The sequence below is a fragment of the Centruroides vittatus genome, unplaced genomic scaffold (assembly GCF_030686945.1).
Source record: "Centruroides vittatus isolate TY-2023 unplaced genomic scaffold, ASM3068694v2 contig_19, whole genome shotgun sequence".
In the NCBI taxonomy this organism is placed as follows: domain Eukaryota; kingdom Metazoa; phylum Arthropoda; class Arachnida; order Scorpiones; family Buthidae; genus Centruroides; species Centruroides vittatus.
In genome coordinates this window covers 4,580,691-4,600,150 of record NW_027121169.1, presented here as the reverse complement: position 1 = coordinate 4,600,150, position 19,460 = coordinate 4,580,691, and the positions used below count along the sequence as shown (strand labels likewise).

General features: G+C 30.4%; 1 protein-coding gene across 1 annotated transcript in view; it reads left to right on the top strand.

Moving 5' to 3' along the window:
* Nucleotides 1-17,384, top strand: part of Pus7 (pseudouridine synthase 7) — a 51,337-nt gene extending 33,953 nt beyond the window's left edge. The window contains exons 10-15 of the mRNA XM_067264574.1: nt 2,299-2,456; nt 4,146-4,281; nt 10,053-10,202; nt 10,270-10,339; nt 10,411-10,556; nt 17,168-17,384. Of these exons, the coding sequence (XP_067120675.1) occupies nt 2,299-2,456; nt 4,146-4,281; nt 10,053-10,202; nt 10,270-10,339; nt 10,411-10,556; nt 17,168-17,289 (782 nt within the window). The 3' untranslated portion in view covers nt 17,290-17,384. The remainder of the gene's footprint in view (nt 1-2,298; nt 2,457-4,145; nt 4,282-10,052; nt 10,203-10,269; nt 10,340-10,410; nt 10,557-17,167) is intronic.
* The last annotated feature ends 2,076 nt before the right edge of the window (nt 17,385-19,460 follow it).

Sequence of the window (19,460 nt, the reverse complement as noted above, 5' to 3'; positions counted from 1 at the left end):
ACAAGATTTTCTCTTTCACTCACAGTTAGTTTAACTTCGCGAATGTTAAACAAAACTGTGAGTACTTGCTGATTTGATGGTAATTTTGCACTTGTGATTTCGTGGTTTATCTCTCTGACTAAGAAAATATGTTTTTCAGTGCTTCGTAATTCCACTGACATCTTCGAAAAAAACTATACATGTTAATAGCCCGACAAATTGTGTTAGAATGGCAAACAAAGCGAATATGTGCCACTTCTCTAGCACCATGTGTGTGGAAATGATTCGATGCAAGTCGGCACGGGTTCTACTCATCAAAATGAGCTGAAATTTATTGTGGGAGTATTTAAAAGTAAAATAAACAAAACTAGGCCCTATGCATTGGAAAAAAAACTATTCGAAAAATAAGGGACATCCTAATATATATATATGTATATATATATATAATTAATATGTATGTATGTATATATATACATACATATTAATAAAAATGCCTTAACGTGTTATGTACTTTTATGTATAAAATAATAACAGATAAACAAAAAGAAAATACACAATCTCCACCAGACTCCAACGTCGCACCAGAATCCAATTTTGCATTTTCTCACGCTAGAGGCATTAAGAATCCTTAGATGTTACTTGCCAATAATTGACAATTGCAAAGATAATGTTTTCAAGGCATTTATGATTGTTGAAAAAAAAAGTTGAGACAGTTAAGTGCTCAAAACAAACAACACTAAATGAAATTTTCAGTTTCTCAAGTACAGAGTAATTGTATCAGGTCAGTCCATAAGTTCGTGCGTATTTTTCGTAACGACGGTCGATTTTTTTTCAATTTTTCATTTAAACGCTCTAATTGCTCACAATACATTTGAGCTGTAATTGCTTGATTAGGTTCTAACAGCTCAAAGTGAATTACACCCGACATATCCCACCAAACAGACAAAAGAATTTTTTTTGGATGCGACCTTTTGCAGTCTGTTTTGGCTGCTTGTCGCCATCCATCCATTGTTTTTTTCTCGTCACATTATTATAGAGGATCCATTTTTCGTCTCCGGTAACCAGCCTACCAAGAAAAGGTTCTAAAGCAATACGGGATAAAAGAGACGTGCAAATGTTTACACGTTGTTGTCGGTTAGCTATTGACAGTTCGTGCGGTGTCCATTTTCCTAGCTTTGAAACTTTTCCGATTTGTCGTAGGTGTCTATGAACAGTTCCGTGGGATGAATTTAAACGTTCCGCAATTTCGTCAACTGTTAAAGATGGTTCTGCTTCAACTGGTGCAGAGAGAGCATCATCATCAAAGTCAATGGATCTTCCAGTACGAGCCTTATCCTCCACACTAAAATCATTGTTTCTAAATCTTTCAAACTACTTCTGCGCAGTCCTTGCACTAATTACGATTTGATTATGTACAGTATTTATTTTTTTGGCTGCATTTGTAGCATTCTCACCACTTAAAAGTAAAAAGTATAAAACATGTCTTTTGTATTCGTCCGTTACTTTCATTTTAACGAAAATAAACAACTGAAATGTTCACAATTCTGAACAGTATTATATGAATGAGATCCAATTTAACACTTCGGTGTAAAAATTATCACATTAGACTGACATTTTTAACAGCAAAACAAAATTTTTCTCAAGGTCATAAAAATGCACACGGACTTATGGACTGACCTGATAAATGGAGGGTACAATGTATTGTAAGCCTATACTACTGTATAACGCACTACTGTATTTTCCTAATTGTAGTTTTGTGGTTTTTTTTCCAACTTCGCTTTAGTCATCACATCAGATAACTATCTGATGTGACGACTAAAGCGAACTTGGAAACACACATTTCCACTTCCTCTTGGGGTGTCGACTTAGACGGACTTGACTGTATTTGTAGAAAGGAATGTAGTCCAATTTAATCTGGTAATCATATAGCTTTGATAAGAATAAACATGGTTTAAACTTATGAATTATATATTCTAAGTATTTGCTTTTTCTTGTTATTCCTACCGAATTTTATGAAGAATATTTTATGATAAAAAGAGATCAGGAAAAATTTTTCCAATGACAAAAATGATTGTAATCAAATTACATTAGAGATTTACATATTTAAAGAAAGGAAAATATAGTATGCAGTAAGATGTATGTATATCTAATGTAGAAGTTTTAATTATAAAAAAAAAAGTATTTATTCTTTAAAAAGTTAAACAACTATATTCTAATAATTTTATAAATATAATCGAGTTTGAAAAACACTTGTTTAAGCCTTATGTGCAATATTAATAGCCAACATTATTTCTAAATGGAAATAATTATTTTTATTAGACAGTTCTGATCCAGAAACTTTCAGGAAAATATGGGCTGAAACTAAAGATCCAAAGGCGGCGTTAGAACATCTAAAAAAGAAAGGAAGTGCCGAGGGACATTTGTTACGAGGATTAATCAGTCACAGTTTATCAGATATGGTCAATTCACTTAATGCAGTAAGTAATTTGTTTGACAATAATAAATGACAATGATAATAATATTAGATGGCTGAATGGCCAAGTGGTTAATGTTGTAAGCTCAGATTCTGAAGTGTTCTGGTTACCCTTGTGCTGTCTTATGCATCTCCATCTTCCCCTAAAACAACCATTACTACTTCCAAGAAGTGATCCTTATACAGGTTACAATATATCCTAATCCATTGCCTGGAAAGTGAACTTGTGTTAGGAGACGAAAAAGACATTATACCATCCTTACTAATTACTCAGCATTACAATGAGTAGGTGCATTGTCAAGAAGCAACAATACTTTTACATTATTGGGGAACTTTTGGAACTTCTGTCTGGAAGCACTTCACATCAGAGACAAAATGAAAAACCAGTCAGAAAAAATATTCTGAAGTAAATTACACATTTTTTGAGCTGGCATAAATAACATGCAAATTATTCATAATGATTTTAAGAGTGTATGGTTTCTTTGATTTCTTTACCACCATTGCTTCAGATGGTGCAAACTAATCAGTGTTTGCACAAAATAAGGCAGACAGTTATTTATTTAATATTGTGAGTAGTATATAATTGATACACCCTGGTATAATTTCATGATTTCTAATATTCACTGACTCAATATTCAACTTTGCGTACCTTGATACTGTAATTATCCAGTATGCATGGGGTATCCCCCCTAAAATTGATGTTTCCTCGACTGTCTGATACATACTGGCATAAAATGACTATTCGATATTGAATATCTATATTTGGTTAGCAAATGTTAGAAATTGTGTAATTATGCCAGTGTGTTATCAGATTTTCAATACTTGCAGAAAAAGGGGGTGTTGGAAATTGGCAAATCAGCATCTGATACATTCTGGCAAAAAGTTTTATAGCCTTGTATCTACTTTAGCACCATTTAAAAAAAAAAATTTTCAAGATGGTGCTTGTTCGACTCAATTGATTGCATGACTATTTGATATTGAATATTAGATATTTGATACCAAATAGTCATTATATTGAGTCAACGAATATTAGAAATTGCATAATTATGCCAGGATTTATCAATTGTATATTACTGTTGTACACTCATCACTTACTACACTGACCATTAAACTGGTTATAGCTTTTAAGTTAATCGGTCTGGAAGTGAAGATTGGACAGAAGTCAGGGTATATAACTAATAAGCAGACTGTTAACTGTGTACACATCTGCATTGTAAGCAGAGGATATGGGTTCAAGTACCACTCTTTTCTTCCAGAATATTCTAAACTTATTTATTTATTTCTAATTATTGAATTTAACACTGAATGGCAGTTTAACTGCCTTTCTCTAGTCCAAATTACATAATGTGTTGTTAACTAATTAGCCATATTATAGTCTGATAAGAATCTGGCTGTCATTTGATTAACTCAGAAAAATGAATTATGATGTTTGTTAATTTAATAACTTATATGTAATTATTATTATTATCATTATCTAATGATTTCTCTCTTCATATGTCCAATGATGATTTACATCCTTGCTCTCATAAAGTATTTACTTAATGTTGAGAAACTTGCCTTCAAAGTCTATTTGGCATAATAATGCATTTAGACTTTGACTGAGGACATGCAAAATCTTATAAATTTATTATAAAAATATAACTATATAACTATTAATTATTCTTATTAATAAATTAAAATGATTGTTTAACAGATACCAAGAAATACTAGACTTATGTACGTACACAGCTTTCAAAGTTATATTTGGAATCAGATTGCTTCGTTTCGAATTAAAGAATATGGACTGAAGCCAATAATTGGAGATCTTGTACTTCCTCAGAATATAGAAGGTAAAGTTATTAATATTTTCTCTTTTAATATTAATTAATTAGAATGAATTTGTATTAAATTCCCAATGATGTTAAATCATCCTTGCTCTCATAGTAGCCAGTTTTCTGGTTTGATGCAGAAAAATTGGGCCTAAAATCTGAGGGTTTACTCTTCAGTTCTGAAAGTTAATCTGGTAATCATATAGTTTTGATAAGAATAAACATGGTTTAAACTTATGAATTATATATTATTACATATTATGAACTTTTAACATATTATGAACATATTATGAACTTTTAACATATTATGATTTAATGAATTATTACATATTATGAACTTATAACATTAATTGTATCAATCATTAAATTTTATTTTAAAAAGTACAGAATTTTTAAATACTTTCACAGTAAATGATGATGCAGTTGAATTCATTTATTATAGTCATTTAATGTTATCAGAATTAACATATCCCAAAATATATAAATTAAAATACATTTGTGAAACTGTTATAGGCAATCTTCAGGCAAATAACATAAAAAAGATAGCTTAATAATGCCTATCAGGTCCAACATGTGGCTGATTACTTGCAGTTGTTGTAAGTCATTAATACATGGTTGTGGAATGTTATCAGTTATCAATATACTGGTGTGATATGAATAATAGTGATTATTAGGAAAACAAGTTGTGAAATTGTCAAATAACTGATTATTGATTTTTCTAATAATCAATTATATATAAGTAAAAATTACATTGTAGTAGATTTAATTGTAAAATAGACAGAAATAATGTTAAAATATTATATAAAGTTAAACATCGTATTAAAAGAAGAATTATTGAACATTTTTGTATCGATATATATATATATATATATGCAAATGTGATAAATCTGAATACTGGAATGAATGTAGATGCGTGCTGGGAAGAGATCACCCACCATAAAAAGAACAGCAACCGGCAGTTAATTGTATCCACTGATGAGGCCTGATTTCAAAGGTGAAATGCATTTGGATGTTTTGAAATTATCAAGAATGGAATTGTTCAAAATAACAGTTTAGTATTTCCTCATTACTTCGTTTGTCTGCCTGATTAAGTCTTTCGAAGTCAGATTAGTAAAGAGTATATTTACTTGTTTTTAACCTAGAAATAATTTTTATCTTGTGTGAATCGTCTTTATAAACCAAGTAATGAAATTGGTAGACGCTCCAACAGCAAACGGTTAGGGAAACTTAGTTTATTTATCCATATGCATTTCGGGTTGGTTTATTTTCCAACCCCTCTTCAGTGCTGTTAAGGAAATTACAAAAAACGTTGAGGTTTCCGACAGTATTTATGATCACGTAAATTGGAAAATAATAAACATAGAAACTTACATATTATAAAACTGATGCGTTATTATAAGTTGGTACAATTTATAAATTTTTTTCCGTATTTTTAACAGGAGTGTTACAGTTACTACAACAAAAAATTTGTGGTTTAATACAATATAAACAAATTTGTGATTTAATACAATTGTTAAAAATATATATATTTATATACAGTTATACATTTTATATTATTTAAATACACTTACATTTGGAGTGCAGGTGTTATGTGCTTGATGAGAGTGAAGACGGGTAAAAAACGGAGTTTAACGGGACTTGACTGCTTATTGACATGTGTTGTAAGGTTACTGAAAGCTAAGGCAATCTGAACAGTGGGGTGTGTTGTAAATGATGTTTAACGGATGGAGGTGTCTTTTATTAGTTCGTACCATTGGGGGTTTATGGTCATACCCTCAGAAATATTAATGAGTTGCTCTTTAGGGTGTTTTTTGATTTCAATATGTTCTTTAAATCTCCATTTGTAAGGATCTTTTTCAGAATGTAAAATTTTGATGTTGCTTTTATTAATTTGGCAGTTATTTACAATTGTGTGGGTGTACCAAGGGGTAGTGTTATGTTTAAGGCGGATAGCAGTTTCATGTTCTTTGATTCTAGTATCTAATATACGGCCAGTTTCACCAATATAAATTTTCGGGTCATGGCAGTTGCATTCAAGTTTGTAAACTGTTCCGATACTATTAAGGATGTCTGTCTTATTGTTGTATTGTTTGTTGATGTTGTGGTGTATGGAGTTGGATATTATTTGCACAAGTAAGTAATTTAAATTGCTGACATTTCTTGCTTTAATTATTCATTAGTTATTAAAGATGATAAAGTGAAATTTTGTTAACACAGCGTTTGATATGCCTGCAACCCAATAAGCCAGCTTGTCTTTGGGGAGAAGTTATTGGTGCACTGGGTATTTATCTGTATTTATACACAACTAGGTAGCCAGTTAATTAAAACTAAAAGTAATAAAATGATAATTAAAACTCCAGCCTTTACATTGAAACTAGCCAAGGATAGGAATAGACTGAAAAAATTGAAATGACATGTTAAACAATCATAAAAATTGGGTTTGTACAGTTTTTCATGCAAACATCTGTAAAATTATATTCAGGGATTCAAAAAAACTGGAAAAAATTCAAATCATCAATAAGTCTGTATATTTGATAACCTGGCACCATGTTGGTCCCAATGATGCAGTGTTAACAGAATGTTACTGTACTGCAAAAAAACAGCAGGTAAACATCACTGAATGAATTACTATTAATTAATAATAATTATAATTAATAAATATACAAGTTATATATTTTTTAATCATTTTAATTTGTGCTTTTAATGCCATATTTAATAAAACAATAGAATCTGTAGTTAGTCTTTCTTAATTACTTCACTTATATCTATAATATATTTACAACCAAAGATCAAGAATTAGAGTTACAAATTAACCAATAAGTGTTCATGTGTAAAAACTAAAGTGAATGATGATTGGTTAACTTCTTGCTCTTGATCCTTGGTTATGGCCATTAATGTTATCAGATTTTATCATTATTTTTGAAATGATTACAATAAATTTAGTGTACTGTAATTCATTAAAAGTAAATATATTACAAATGCATTTATATTTAATGGAATATTCCAAAATAAAAATGTATTTAGGAGATTTGTATACATTACAAATTGCTTATAACTAACCTCAAGATAAACAATATTAGCAGCAGTGGAAATATTTAATTAAATATTTTTTATGATAATTTTTTTGAATAAAATTCTTGTCATTGATAATCAAATATCTTGTTTTTGTGATTCAGAAAGTTAAATTGTATATAATAGTAATGAAGTAACAAAGGTGATGATGGAGTCAGTAATACTGAATGGTAGGGAAATCTTTGCATTCTTATATTTGATCTTTTCTTTATCTGAGTAGTCTAAGTGATTTGGATATGTAAATCTAAATTTTCTCTAAGTACACTTGTTTCTCTTATAATATGGTATGTATGTTCCTGAGAATTTTCATGGTATGGAATTTTGAGTAATAAAAATACTATAGAGCTTACAAAATAACTAGAATTAAGAGAATATTCAGAACTTCTATAGTTATACAAAATGTTTTATTATATTGGGCACCTCCTTAGTACTTAGTTTTTTTATTACTTGGATTTTTATAACCAGGACACTTTGAATGTTAAATACATATATTGAAGTATATAAATTTGGAAAGACAGTGTGATTCACACAAGTCAACACTGAAGTAAACTGTAGTAAGAGAGTGATATATATGGATTTTGTTTGTTTTCTGTTACTATATTTGGATGGGTTGTTTTTCACACTTGCCTACTGTTACTAAGTTGTGCTTAATCACTTCTTGAAAAATCACATGAGCTAACTCTATTTTATATTTTGGTGATTTTACCTTTTTGTTTATAAATCACATGTTCAATATGCATTATAACAAAACAGACTGTACTTGAAATTCATAAATAGTATGCAATTTCTTAAAATTGCTTTTGAGATTTACAGTAGGGTCTTGTTTTAAGCAGGATTGATATACATAGATTCATGTTTTTGCAGAAGGAAAATGGTTAGGTTAATCCACTCCTAGTTCAATAGCCTTTGATGTAAAAAACAACTGCTGAATGCTGGTCCCTGTGGTGAATATCTTGATTTTCATGTAATTTTCTCAAGAAGTGTATTTGATGTAGTTGATGTAATAAAATTTTGCTGTGTGTATTTGAAAACATCAATCTGATGTTATTCATTATAGTAAAAACATAAGTGAAAATTTACCTGGATTTTATTCATTACAGTGGTGCCTCATATAACGTACTTAATCCGTTCCAGGTGCACGTCCGTTATATGAAACACATTTTCCCATAGAAATACATGTTAAAACATCTAATTTGTTCCGCAGCATAAAATAACTGTACTGTATCATAAAAAAAAAATGAACATGGGGTGCGTTCTTTTATTCCTCCGCGTAACTCTGCGCGAGCGACATCTGTTTAAAAATTCCTGCAGAATGCATTCCTAAATTCCGGTGGGAGTGCGCACTGTCGAACGGCAAAAACGGCCGCTTGTAGCAGTAGTTTACGGTGGAAAGCAACATGGCGTCCTCCATGGCTCAGATAGTTTCGTTTCCGGGTCCATTATGTGGTTTATGAACGAAAATTTAGAAATTGTGAAAGCGTGAGTTATCGCACGTGGTGATGTGTCTTTACGAATTTTTTTCAAATGGTAGCCGGCATTCTAATTTTCTTATGGCTATTTTGAATGTTCTTTCAACAAATAATCCATTTTATGTTTAAATTTTACAATTGGGACCCTTCTTTTGCCTTTAAAAGCTCATATTTTATATAATTATAGATTCCTCCATCATGATACTATCGATAGTGCGGGCGCTGCCATCTTTTTTTCTTTCACTGTCGTTCCTAAATGCCTACAAACAGCAGCACACTCCCGTAGTAGCGGAGACACAGAGCGACCACTATTAAAGAACGCACCAATGGAGCAGTCACCAATTATGCCGGAAAGTCCATTGTTCGCAGCCAGTCTGTTGTTCGAGTCACGTAACGGCCAAACGGAAAGTCCGTTGTTTGGAGCGTCTGTTATTCGAGGCGTACGTTATACGAGGCACCACTGTATACTGCTTATTTGGATATATCATGCATTTTTCCTTCAAATATAAAAGTACTTTAACCAATAATTTTTAAAAAATTGGTTACCATTGAATTTCTACTGGAAAGAAATATTACCTTATTCCATTCAATGACCCTGAAACTAGCACTGTATGAAATACAACCCATAAGAAAGCAACTTGGCATAGACATCAAAAATAGACAAAACAGGCAGATAGTAGATAGATTGATTATATCGTGCCATTACTTGTTTGGTTTGTCTCCCAACATGCACAATGTAATGGGAGGCTACTGTACCTTTCAACGTCCAGTTCCATGCAAAATAAGATTATTTTATATATATCATATATAAATTACATAATATTTTTATTAGTCTTATTATTATTTTTATTAGCCCAATTAAAATCCGGTGGTATTGTTTGTTTATTACTCTATGTCAGACTTGGTTTATATGTAATTAAATTAAATAAATCACCACCTTTTTAAAAGCTCCAGCAAATAATTTAATGTTGTAAAAACATTTTTACAACATTAAATTATTTGCTGGAGTGTTTAAAAAGGTAGTGATTTATTTAATTCTTTCTAATTCCAGTATAAGTTAATATTTTATATGTAATTAAATTTAAATCTTTTAAACTTTGCTATTCAAATATTCTTCATGTGGTTTAATTAATAATTATTGAATTAAATATATCTAATATTTTTAGAGCCTCTTTAATAATAATAAATTTTTAAAATATTTATTTCTTAATACATATTAGCAAGTAGTAGTATTTTTAATCTTTATTTCAGTGTCCACTGAAGAAGAAAAATCTGAAGAACAGTTAAAATCATTTAAAGATTCTTTAAAGACAATTACCGATACGGATCAAACTTTGCCCAATATGTACAATATTGTTCTGCCTTTACCTGGAAATTCTGTTACATATCCTGACAATAAAGGTATTTAAAATGTTTATTTTATATTTTTAATATTTACAAACATTTAACTGGTATTATTGCTGAACAGTTTGTCAAAAATATAAAGAATTATTAGAAAAGCAGGGATTGAGTTTTTCAAGTTTCACTTCAAAAGTTAAGTAAGTGTTGCATTTTCACTGTTACATGCACATTTATGTCTCTGAAAAATGTGATTTTGAATTATTTACAGAACTTATTCACTTGGTGGTGACTATCGTCATTTAATTGTAAAGCCAAGAAATGTTCAGTGGGCTGTAATAAATTATAGTGATCCTACGCAATCACTTTTACTAAGTGACTTAGATAGGATCCAAGGGATTACATTACCAGAATCAAGTATGTAACTTTGTTTTTAATTTAAAGATTTTAAGATATTATAAATGTATTCTGACTTTAAAATCTTTCTAATGGATCATAGCATTTTAGTAAAGTTGTTGTGATAATTCTTAAACAATTAGTACAATTTAATTATTATACACTCCACCTATTGTAATCATGGATAATGTTGTTGATCATTTATTGTTATGGAAGTTAGCAAGTTCCAAAACATCAAAGTTAATATATATTATAAAAGCTTCCTTTGTTATAGTCAGAATTTGGAGATGGTTATTGTTATTTTTAGGTAAATAAGTCATTCTATTCTCTCGTCTTGCTATAAGCCTCCAATTTACAGCTGTAAACTTTGTTGTGATCATTATCGTTAGGATTTGGTCATGCAGATGCAAGCGATGAATTTTCTGGCATGGGATGTTAGTGAGCAAGTGAATGTAATGATGATATCAGATTATGGTGTTTCTTGCTCTTGCTAACATTGTCATGTAGTAGCATGAATCTTTCCATTTTGTTTACAAGTGTAGAAAAACAAAATGAATTGATGACAACATTTACTATCTCTATTCTGATGATTATTTAATTGCTTAACCAGAAATATGGGATAAGTTATAACTGAATTAATGAATTTCTCTTTAAGAAAACTTTGATTATTTTTTTTCTGCCTATATACACTGAAGAAGCCGTGTTTGAATTGTATGCGTCAAAAAAAATGTAAGGAGTTGCCTTAACCAGTGCTTTAAACATTAAATTTCTTTTAATTGCGTATTTTAATTGTTATTTGCTCACAATACAATAGTTTAAATTGCTTGCATTCCAGTGACTTGTTGAAAGTAGTAGCAGACAAAAAATACTGGATGAAATGTATTAATTGTGGGTAACCCAGGAGGTAGTACAAAGTTGTACTGTACCTCTTATCGGCAAACAGGTTCATGAAACCTGCCACTAGTCAGAGGATGGCTGGTTTTCATTTATGTTTAATGGTCCCGAGTGGTCAGGATTAAATTTGTCAGGTCGAGGGGAGGAGGTTGGTGAGGTCATCGGTAAGGCGTCGGCAATATACAAGTAAATGACGCCATTTAATACTAAAGCGGAAATTTATTCATTAACATAAGCGACAATTACAAATTCTGACATCGAGAGTTGTTCCGACTTGGTTCCTTAGCTTTCTAATACACGTAGGGAGGTCCGAGAGAGAGTTTACATTAATTCTTTATCATACTTCTTCAATTCCTTGGACAGAGTGGTGGATCTCAAAAAGGGAGAGACACTTCTAAAATCATCTGGTGGAATGGCCCTGGTTCCTGGAGGGTTGTCTCAGAGGGTCGCTCAGGATTCGACGGGCGTTTTTCTTGGCCAACACACCGTTGCTTGTTGCTCAGACGCTCGACCCCTTGATCTTTGAGTCTCTCCCTTTTATACCCTGAATCATGTTATCTTTTTATGCCAATCATGAAAGTTAGCACTTAGTTCCCCGTGACACATTCAATGACAATTCAATTCCCTTGGGAAAGGAAATGACTTTGGGGAAGGAAATGTAATCATCCTCCAGTCATAAGATTGACAAAAATTGTGTAAGAGGGGGAAAAGCATAAGGTTCTTTACATTTCTGTTTGATCTGGCCCTCACAATTGTTAATTATTATAATTACTAAATCTTAAAACAATTAAAAATACATAACTTAAAGTCCTTTTGATGTTAGTCAATAAAACCAAAATTTCCTCTAACTTTACTCTTATTTAATTACTTCACTTAACACTATCGCATAAGTAATTCATATACAGGCAATCCCCTACTTACGAACTTTTGCATATGAACAATTGACCATATGACTAAAAAATAAATTTTTCACAGATTCTGAAGTTCTCTTTCCAGTAGTGGAGTGGCATTGAAGTCAGTCCTTGGCCAGTAATGAATAATAAATAATTGACGTGGATTTATTTCTATTGTATATCATCATTTTTTGTTTTCACATGAATTCTGACATTGTGTTGATGCTGTTGAGGTGGCATTGAAGTTGGTAAAGTTGGAGTAACAGTGTTTTTTCGCTATTTGCAATTTTTATAAACTTCTATAATTAGTGATTCAAAACATAATAGTAAATCTAGCAGTGGAGATAAATACAAAAAGTGTTGCTCTTTTACCATGGAAACTAAATTTTATTATTGAACTGTGTATTAGTTGGGAAAAAAAAAACTTTGAAACATCTACTACTAAGCAGTAGCAAGTAGGTAAATGAGCATAATGTATTCTATTAAGTACATTGAAGAACCAAACACAACAAGGTGTGGTTGTTACTTGTAACGTGCTTTCTAGGTTAGTTTTTGACTTGCGAACATTTTTGACTTATGACTAAACCTTGGAAACCTAATTTGTTTATAGGGAACACCCAAAGGAATTACAATAAGTGGAGTCTGTTATTACACAAACTTTTAGTTCAGATTTGTTGGTGTCTTACATCAGTTAAATATGGATCAAGAAAAAAATGATTTAATTACAAAAATTTTTTTAAATATAAAGCTCACAATCTTTCAAACACTGGGGAGAAATCATCACTTTATTACAAACCTGTTGCTGGTGTGTTTTGTGAAATCACAGTTTATCACAAATGCTTTCAAACTTTTGAGCAGTTCTTAAGGTGAAATCTGATGAAACATGAATATTTGAATAAATCAAACTCCTGTAAGTTCGAAAGCGTTTGTGATAAACTGTAATTTCACGAAGCACGCCGGTAACAGGTTCGTAACAGTGATAAAAAATTTTTTATTAGAAATTACTTTGACAAGACAGTTTAGTAGTATGATACCAATACTTCGTGTTTCTTGTGTGGTGGACATGTATTTTGGGCTTACAAAGTAGTATTGTGTATGTAGCATATTTCACAGAGACAACATTTAGTTATGATATGATACCTCTAACTTAAATACTCATTTAAATTAGAGGTATCACAGTAAATTTAAATATCTATAAAATAGAAATATTTGAATGAGTTTTGCCACATTTAGTCTATTTGTGTTGAGCATCATGAAATATCTGGAATGTCTTTGTAACTGTGTTTAACATCAAGGATCTATTGCTACTGATCAGACTTACTAATATGGCTTTAGCATTGAATGAATATTATAAGACTAGAATTTAATTCATGATTTATTCTTGTAAAGAAATACATTTATCAAGATTTTTAAACTTCATTTAAAAATATTGTTAAAGTAACTATAAGAAATATTACAAAATTTTAAATCACTAGCATAGCATATAAAATTAAACTTTTATTACAATTAATTCAAAAAAGTCACACACAATTTTTCTTTTGAAACTCTTATTATATTATATGAACTAAAATATGAACAGAGTAGCTAGATTATAAGGTAGATTTTAGAAATTTTTTAGATAAAATGACATAATTTAAAAATAAATACGGATTTGTTTATCAGAATATTCTTTATAAGAAATATATGAAGATTTTTTGATAAAATACACTGAAATACAGTCATCAGAAAACTGGTTTTATCAAAAGTTTTGATAATTCTCTTTTCAGTGCCATTATTTAGAAGTAAAATTAAAGTGCTACATTTTACTTTAATCTACTTACCTTTATTTCAAAGGTTGCTTCTAGCACTTGGTATAATATATAATTAATTAAATCACAGTAGAGCGTCGATAAGTGGAACGTCGGTAAGTGGAATGGCCGGAAAGTGGAACGATTTTCAGTTGGACTGTGTCGTGCTGAATCGAATGTTTTTGATACTAAATTTACTTCTAAAGTATAATTTTCATGTTTTTTATATTCTTTAATATATTTATTTTGTTTGTACAAAATGCAGAAATAATTTTTAACGATACGATAGCCTCGATTATTATTATAAAAATTTTTCATTAGGCTTAAAATCGACGAAAATTCAACACGAAGCAACACGCAACGGAGAAAAATTCAACAGGAAGCGATACGCAACGGAGAAAAATTTGAACATCGGACAGGTTAATGTATTTTTTCGTACAAAGTCGGAAACTGGAACAAATCATTAACTGGAAGGACCCCAGTCCCCAATTGGTTCCACTTATCGACGCTCTACTGTATCAACAACTGTGAGGCAGATAATAGTGAGGGCTTATCAGACCAATGATGGTCACAAATGCTCAGGGATAGTAAAAACAATTTTAATAAATGCAAAAATTACTACATAAGTATGGAAACAAAAATCCAAAATGCATTTTGGACTATTTTCTCGATAAGAAATAGCCCCTCATCAGTTGGTATGAACTAAGGGTAAAGCTACATTAAAAATTATACAAGGTAATGGTCAACTTAAAAATATGCCTAAAGCTATATAATATATAGATGAAAAACATTACTGTAACAGTATGAGTAGTAAGCATCATCAGTAGGTATTATCTAAATGTAATGGCATATCTAAAATTATACAAGGTAAAGGTAAAGCTTGTATAATTTTAAATGTCTAAAATGTGTTGCAATTTCTCCAACTATTACATGTCAATTTTCTCTTATGAGAATGTTGAGGCTATCTTTCTTAATTGTGTTAGAGCAGTCATTATAGAACTCATCTACAATATCTGTTTTAACTTCAAAAAACGAACCTGTTACCGGTGTAAATCTTCTTATGAGCGTCTGGCTAACGTTTTCGAACCTAAAACAGTTCTTCTTCAGGCAAAGATGGAATAATTTAAATTATTCCATCTTTGCCTGAAGAAGAACTGTTTTAGGTTCGAAAACGTTAGCCAGACGCTCATAAGAAGATTTACACCGGTAACAGGTTCGTTTTTTGAAGTTAGTTATAATACCCGGTGTCGATAAGGAGCAGAGAAGTACTTTAATATCTGTTTTATCATCATTTTTTAACTCATTGTCTGTTATTCATAGACTAAATGCTTGCAAACTTCTCAATATGCATATTTTAGTCTTTAAATATCAGCTGACGGAATTTACATAATTGGGAATTCAGTTACTTCATGCTCTTGGTATGATGTTGCCCTCTATCTTCGAATATCACTTTATTACTTTGTGGCTGACACAGTAATGATATTTTATTTTGCAGTAAGTGCATTAATGTAACATCTGTCACTAGTAGATATATGCATTACCCGTTATTTTGTTGCTGCTGGTTTAATTGTGATATTATGGTCATTACTTTTGATACAATCTTTATACATATTTACATATATTTGTATAAATTTTTACAGCTCTGTCATATAGACAAGCAGAGAGTGATTTTATTATAAATCTTTTTCCCTTGTTAATGCTAAGGGAATATTCCGTAAAACATTGTGGGTTTTCTGGGTGCACAATGACTATGTGGATAGTAAAATATAAGGTTTACTTCTCTAGGAAAAGTTGGGACAATCTGACTGGAACTTAACCTCAGGTCTGTCAGCATGTCACGTGTTCTGCATTACTGTATAAGTAACAACCGGAAAATTGTCAGAACAGCAAATCATAGAAAAAGATTTGATAATAAATTAGCTTTTACCCTGCCAACTTGAGGATCCTGAGTTTGTTCTGAGGGAGAAATAGTTGTTTAAATGGGGAGTCAGTCCTAAATATATCTGGTTCTGTCCCTCACCATCTGTCCATCTCTACTGTTGATCTAGCTGAAGCCATGATGGCTGGTAAGTTGGCTAACTAGAAATGTGTGGGGAATTAAAATACTTGTTTCTGAAATGATAAAATTATATCAAGGACAATCACCACAATAATACTGGTGTAAGCATAAAATAAGTACGAAATTACCGAAAAACCAGCAAAAATTCACTTCGAAACAAACGTTTTCTACCGTCTTCAACGGTAGAAACGAATGTAAACATGTAAACATCGAAATTTCTTAAAACAGGAAACCAGTTACACAACTAATTTGTTAGCACGCTACTTTGGGCATGCGCATAACTTCAAGATGTGTTTTCGAATTTTTGGAATCGAACCTGGTGATGACTGTTGAAGACAGTAGAAAACGTTCGTTTCAAAGTGAATTTTTGCTGGTTTTTCGGTAATTACATATTTATTATATCAAGGAAACATGCAATTAGGAAAAATGCAATGCCCATAAAATATTGACTCTAGTACTGAAATGAAAAAATGAAGTTTTACTTGTGATATTTCATTTTTTCATTATGTGAAGTACTGATAGACAAAACAGCAGAAGTGTTACTTATAGTGTTGTGCTGCAGACATATACCATTTGTTGATAATTGAGATATTTGTGTTGTTTTTATTTAATTTTCTATAATAATGCTGTGTTTTAAACTAATTTTTTTTTTTCAATTACATATTTTTATTAGTGTATTTTATAATTTTTCAATATTAACCATTTGTAGTTTAAACCTACGTAGCTGCTAAATTACAAACTTCTTTGTTTATAGAATTCATTTTTAATAGATAGAAATTTGAATTGACAAGTATTCATGCTGTATGTATTCTTAATATTGAAACATTCAATGTGACTTTTAAACTTTCAAAATACTTTTGCTCATTTCTATGTTTGATATGTAACTTTTTAAGCTTTATTCTGTAAAAATTCTATTAAAATATTCTTTAGGTTAGATTTAAATTTTTGTTTAAAATCTTAAATATTCACTTAATTAGAAAGTTTGTTTGAATTTTACAGTTGGAGAACGGAGAGCACTGAAAATAGAATTTTCCTTGCCCGTGTCATCGTACGCAACAATGGCAATAAGAGAAATCTTAAAAATCGAGACAACTTCTTGGAGAAATTCCATGGAACAGTAGCATAACTTTTTTTTATAATATACAAATTAAATTTGTTATAAATACATACTAGGGAAAAAAATAAAAATTTTATGAATTTTATATATTTAAAATTACCATATTGTCTAATCTATAATCAATTTTACTCTGATATTGACTTGAAACTTTATCTGATTTAAAATAAAATTCCCATTTTTCATAGTCACTACTTTAACCTAAATAAGTTTACTTTTATCATAAATAATTCAGTAACATAGTTTAAATTGTTCAATTCTAGACAACCCATTTAAAATTTAAAGCAGTCAATCTGTAGAATCTTCCTTTTTCTTTTACTTGGATAAATAGTATGCATTTAATTTTCTAGTATTCATGCTATATTTCAAACTAGAACTTTCAATCCTTTGAGACATTCTTTGGGTTCAGCAGCACATAGCATGGATGAAAGGGATGTGTTCAAGCAGTGTGGGGAAATACATGGACTGGCACTGATACCTATGAATATAGAGGGAGGGAGTTGACCAGGTGATTATTTTCCCACATCATGAATTAAGTGCATAAAAACAATATTTAATATTATTTAAACTGTAAGAAGGTATTGTCGTCAGCAGTCTGCCTTGGTGGGAGGCAGACACACTCGCTTTTCCTGCGACTTAGGATGATGCAAGAGTCATTTGTATGTATGGGGAGTGTGATTCTTGAATGATGGTAAAAACAATCTTACATTTCTAATACCTAAAAATAAAAAAATATTCTGGTAAAAAAAAACTAAAAATGTATAGATACTTTTAAGGAACTCAGAGAAAAATATCACAAAAATGATGCATAAGACTAATAAAAAATAAGTGTTTCATTCTCTTAAATATTGAATTCACTTATTTAAAGAAAGCAAACACTGAAAAATTTATTGAAAAATTGGGTAATCTGTCAATAAAAAATTTCTGTGTTCCATTGGTGTAAGTTTGATTTGTCATTAAGTTTTAATTTTTATAATAAGTACTATCTGGCACCAGCTCAGAAAATTTCTCTACCTCCTAATGTTTCTATCCGCCACTTGCATACAGTATAGATTATATAAATTTAAAATATGTAACAGAAGGTATATGTTAAATTTGTATAATTCATTCCACATACTGAATCTGAAGTGATCCTTTACAAGAACTGAGATTACTAGTATGAAATACATAAAGAATTCTGGATAATTAAAGAAGTATTTTTTGTTGTGAATATTCTATTTTCATTAGAATACTTGTAAATAATTAATACTAAATATTAAGGCAGTATTTCAAATGGTCTGAGTGATCAGTGATCACTCTACAGAAATTGTCTATTTCACTTATATTTAGGCTGATAGTGATCATTTAAACATCTGATGCTGCATAAGAAAAAAGAACCCCAACTAAAGATTTTCTTCAGTAATTTTAAAATTGTATGAACAGTATGCTACAGACTAAATATTTCTATTAAAGTATCAGCACTATATGTCCAGCAAACTAATTTTACTACATACTAACATTTTCAGTAATGTTTAATAATTTTTTTTTCGAGTAATCTAGAACATAAACTTTACTTATGGAGGTTTTAAAAATAAATGTTTTATTTAAGATAATTAGTTTGCTATATATTCACTTCAACGTTTGGGATTTTAACTCTATTTAGGTCAATATATTGCAGATAGTATAGGTTAGGGCTCTGTAGATCCATTGCCCGTGCTGGTTGATCCCATTGTTAATTGGGTCTCACTGTAATTATAGCCAATTATATAGCTTAAATATGCTGGAATCACACATTCACTAATCACTTAAGTAATCAAAACATTGTATGGACCAAAAAGGACTTACAAATATTATTTCATAATGGATTAATTCATGGATCTGAGTTCTGCCTTCATAAACCTTTGATCCACACAATGAATAATTGACTTGTTGAATGATTATTATTTTATAAAATACATGATATATTAAGATTCACTTTAGAGCAGTTTATTATAACTACATCAAATGTATGTTATATATATTAATTTTATGTATTTGTCTATTCAGACAAGTACATAAAATTACAGTGCAGTGGTAAACGTTTAAGTAAAGTATTAATAAAGTGAAACAAATGCTGAAAGTGTCCCCAAAAGCCCCAAAATCCAAGGAAGTAATTGGCAAAGAAGTCTTTCAAAAACCAGAACATATAACTTTAATGAC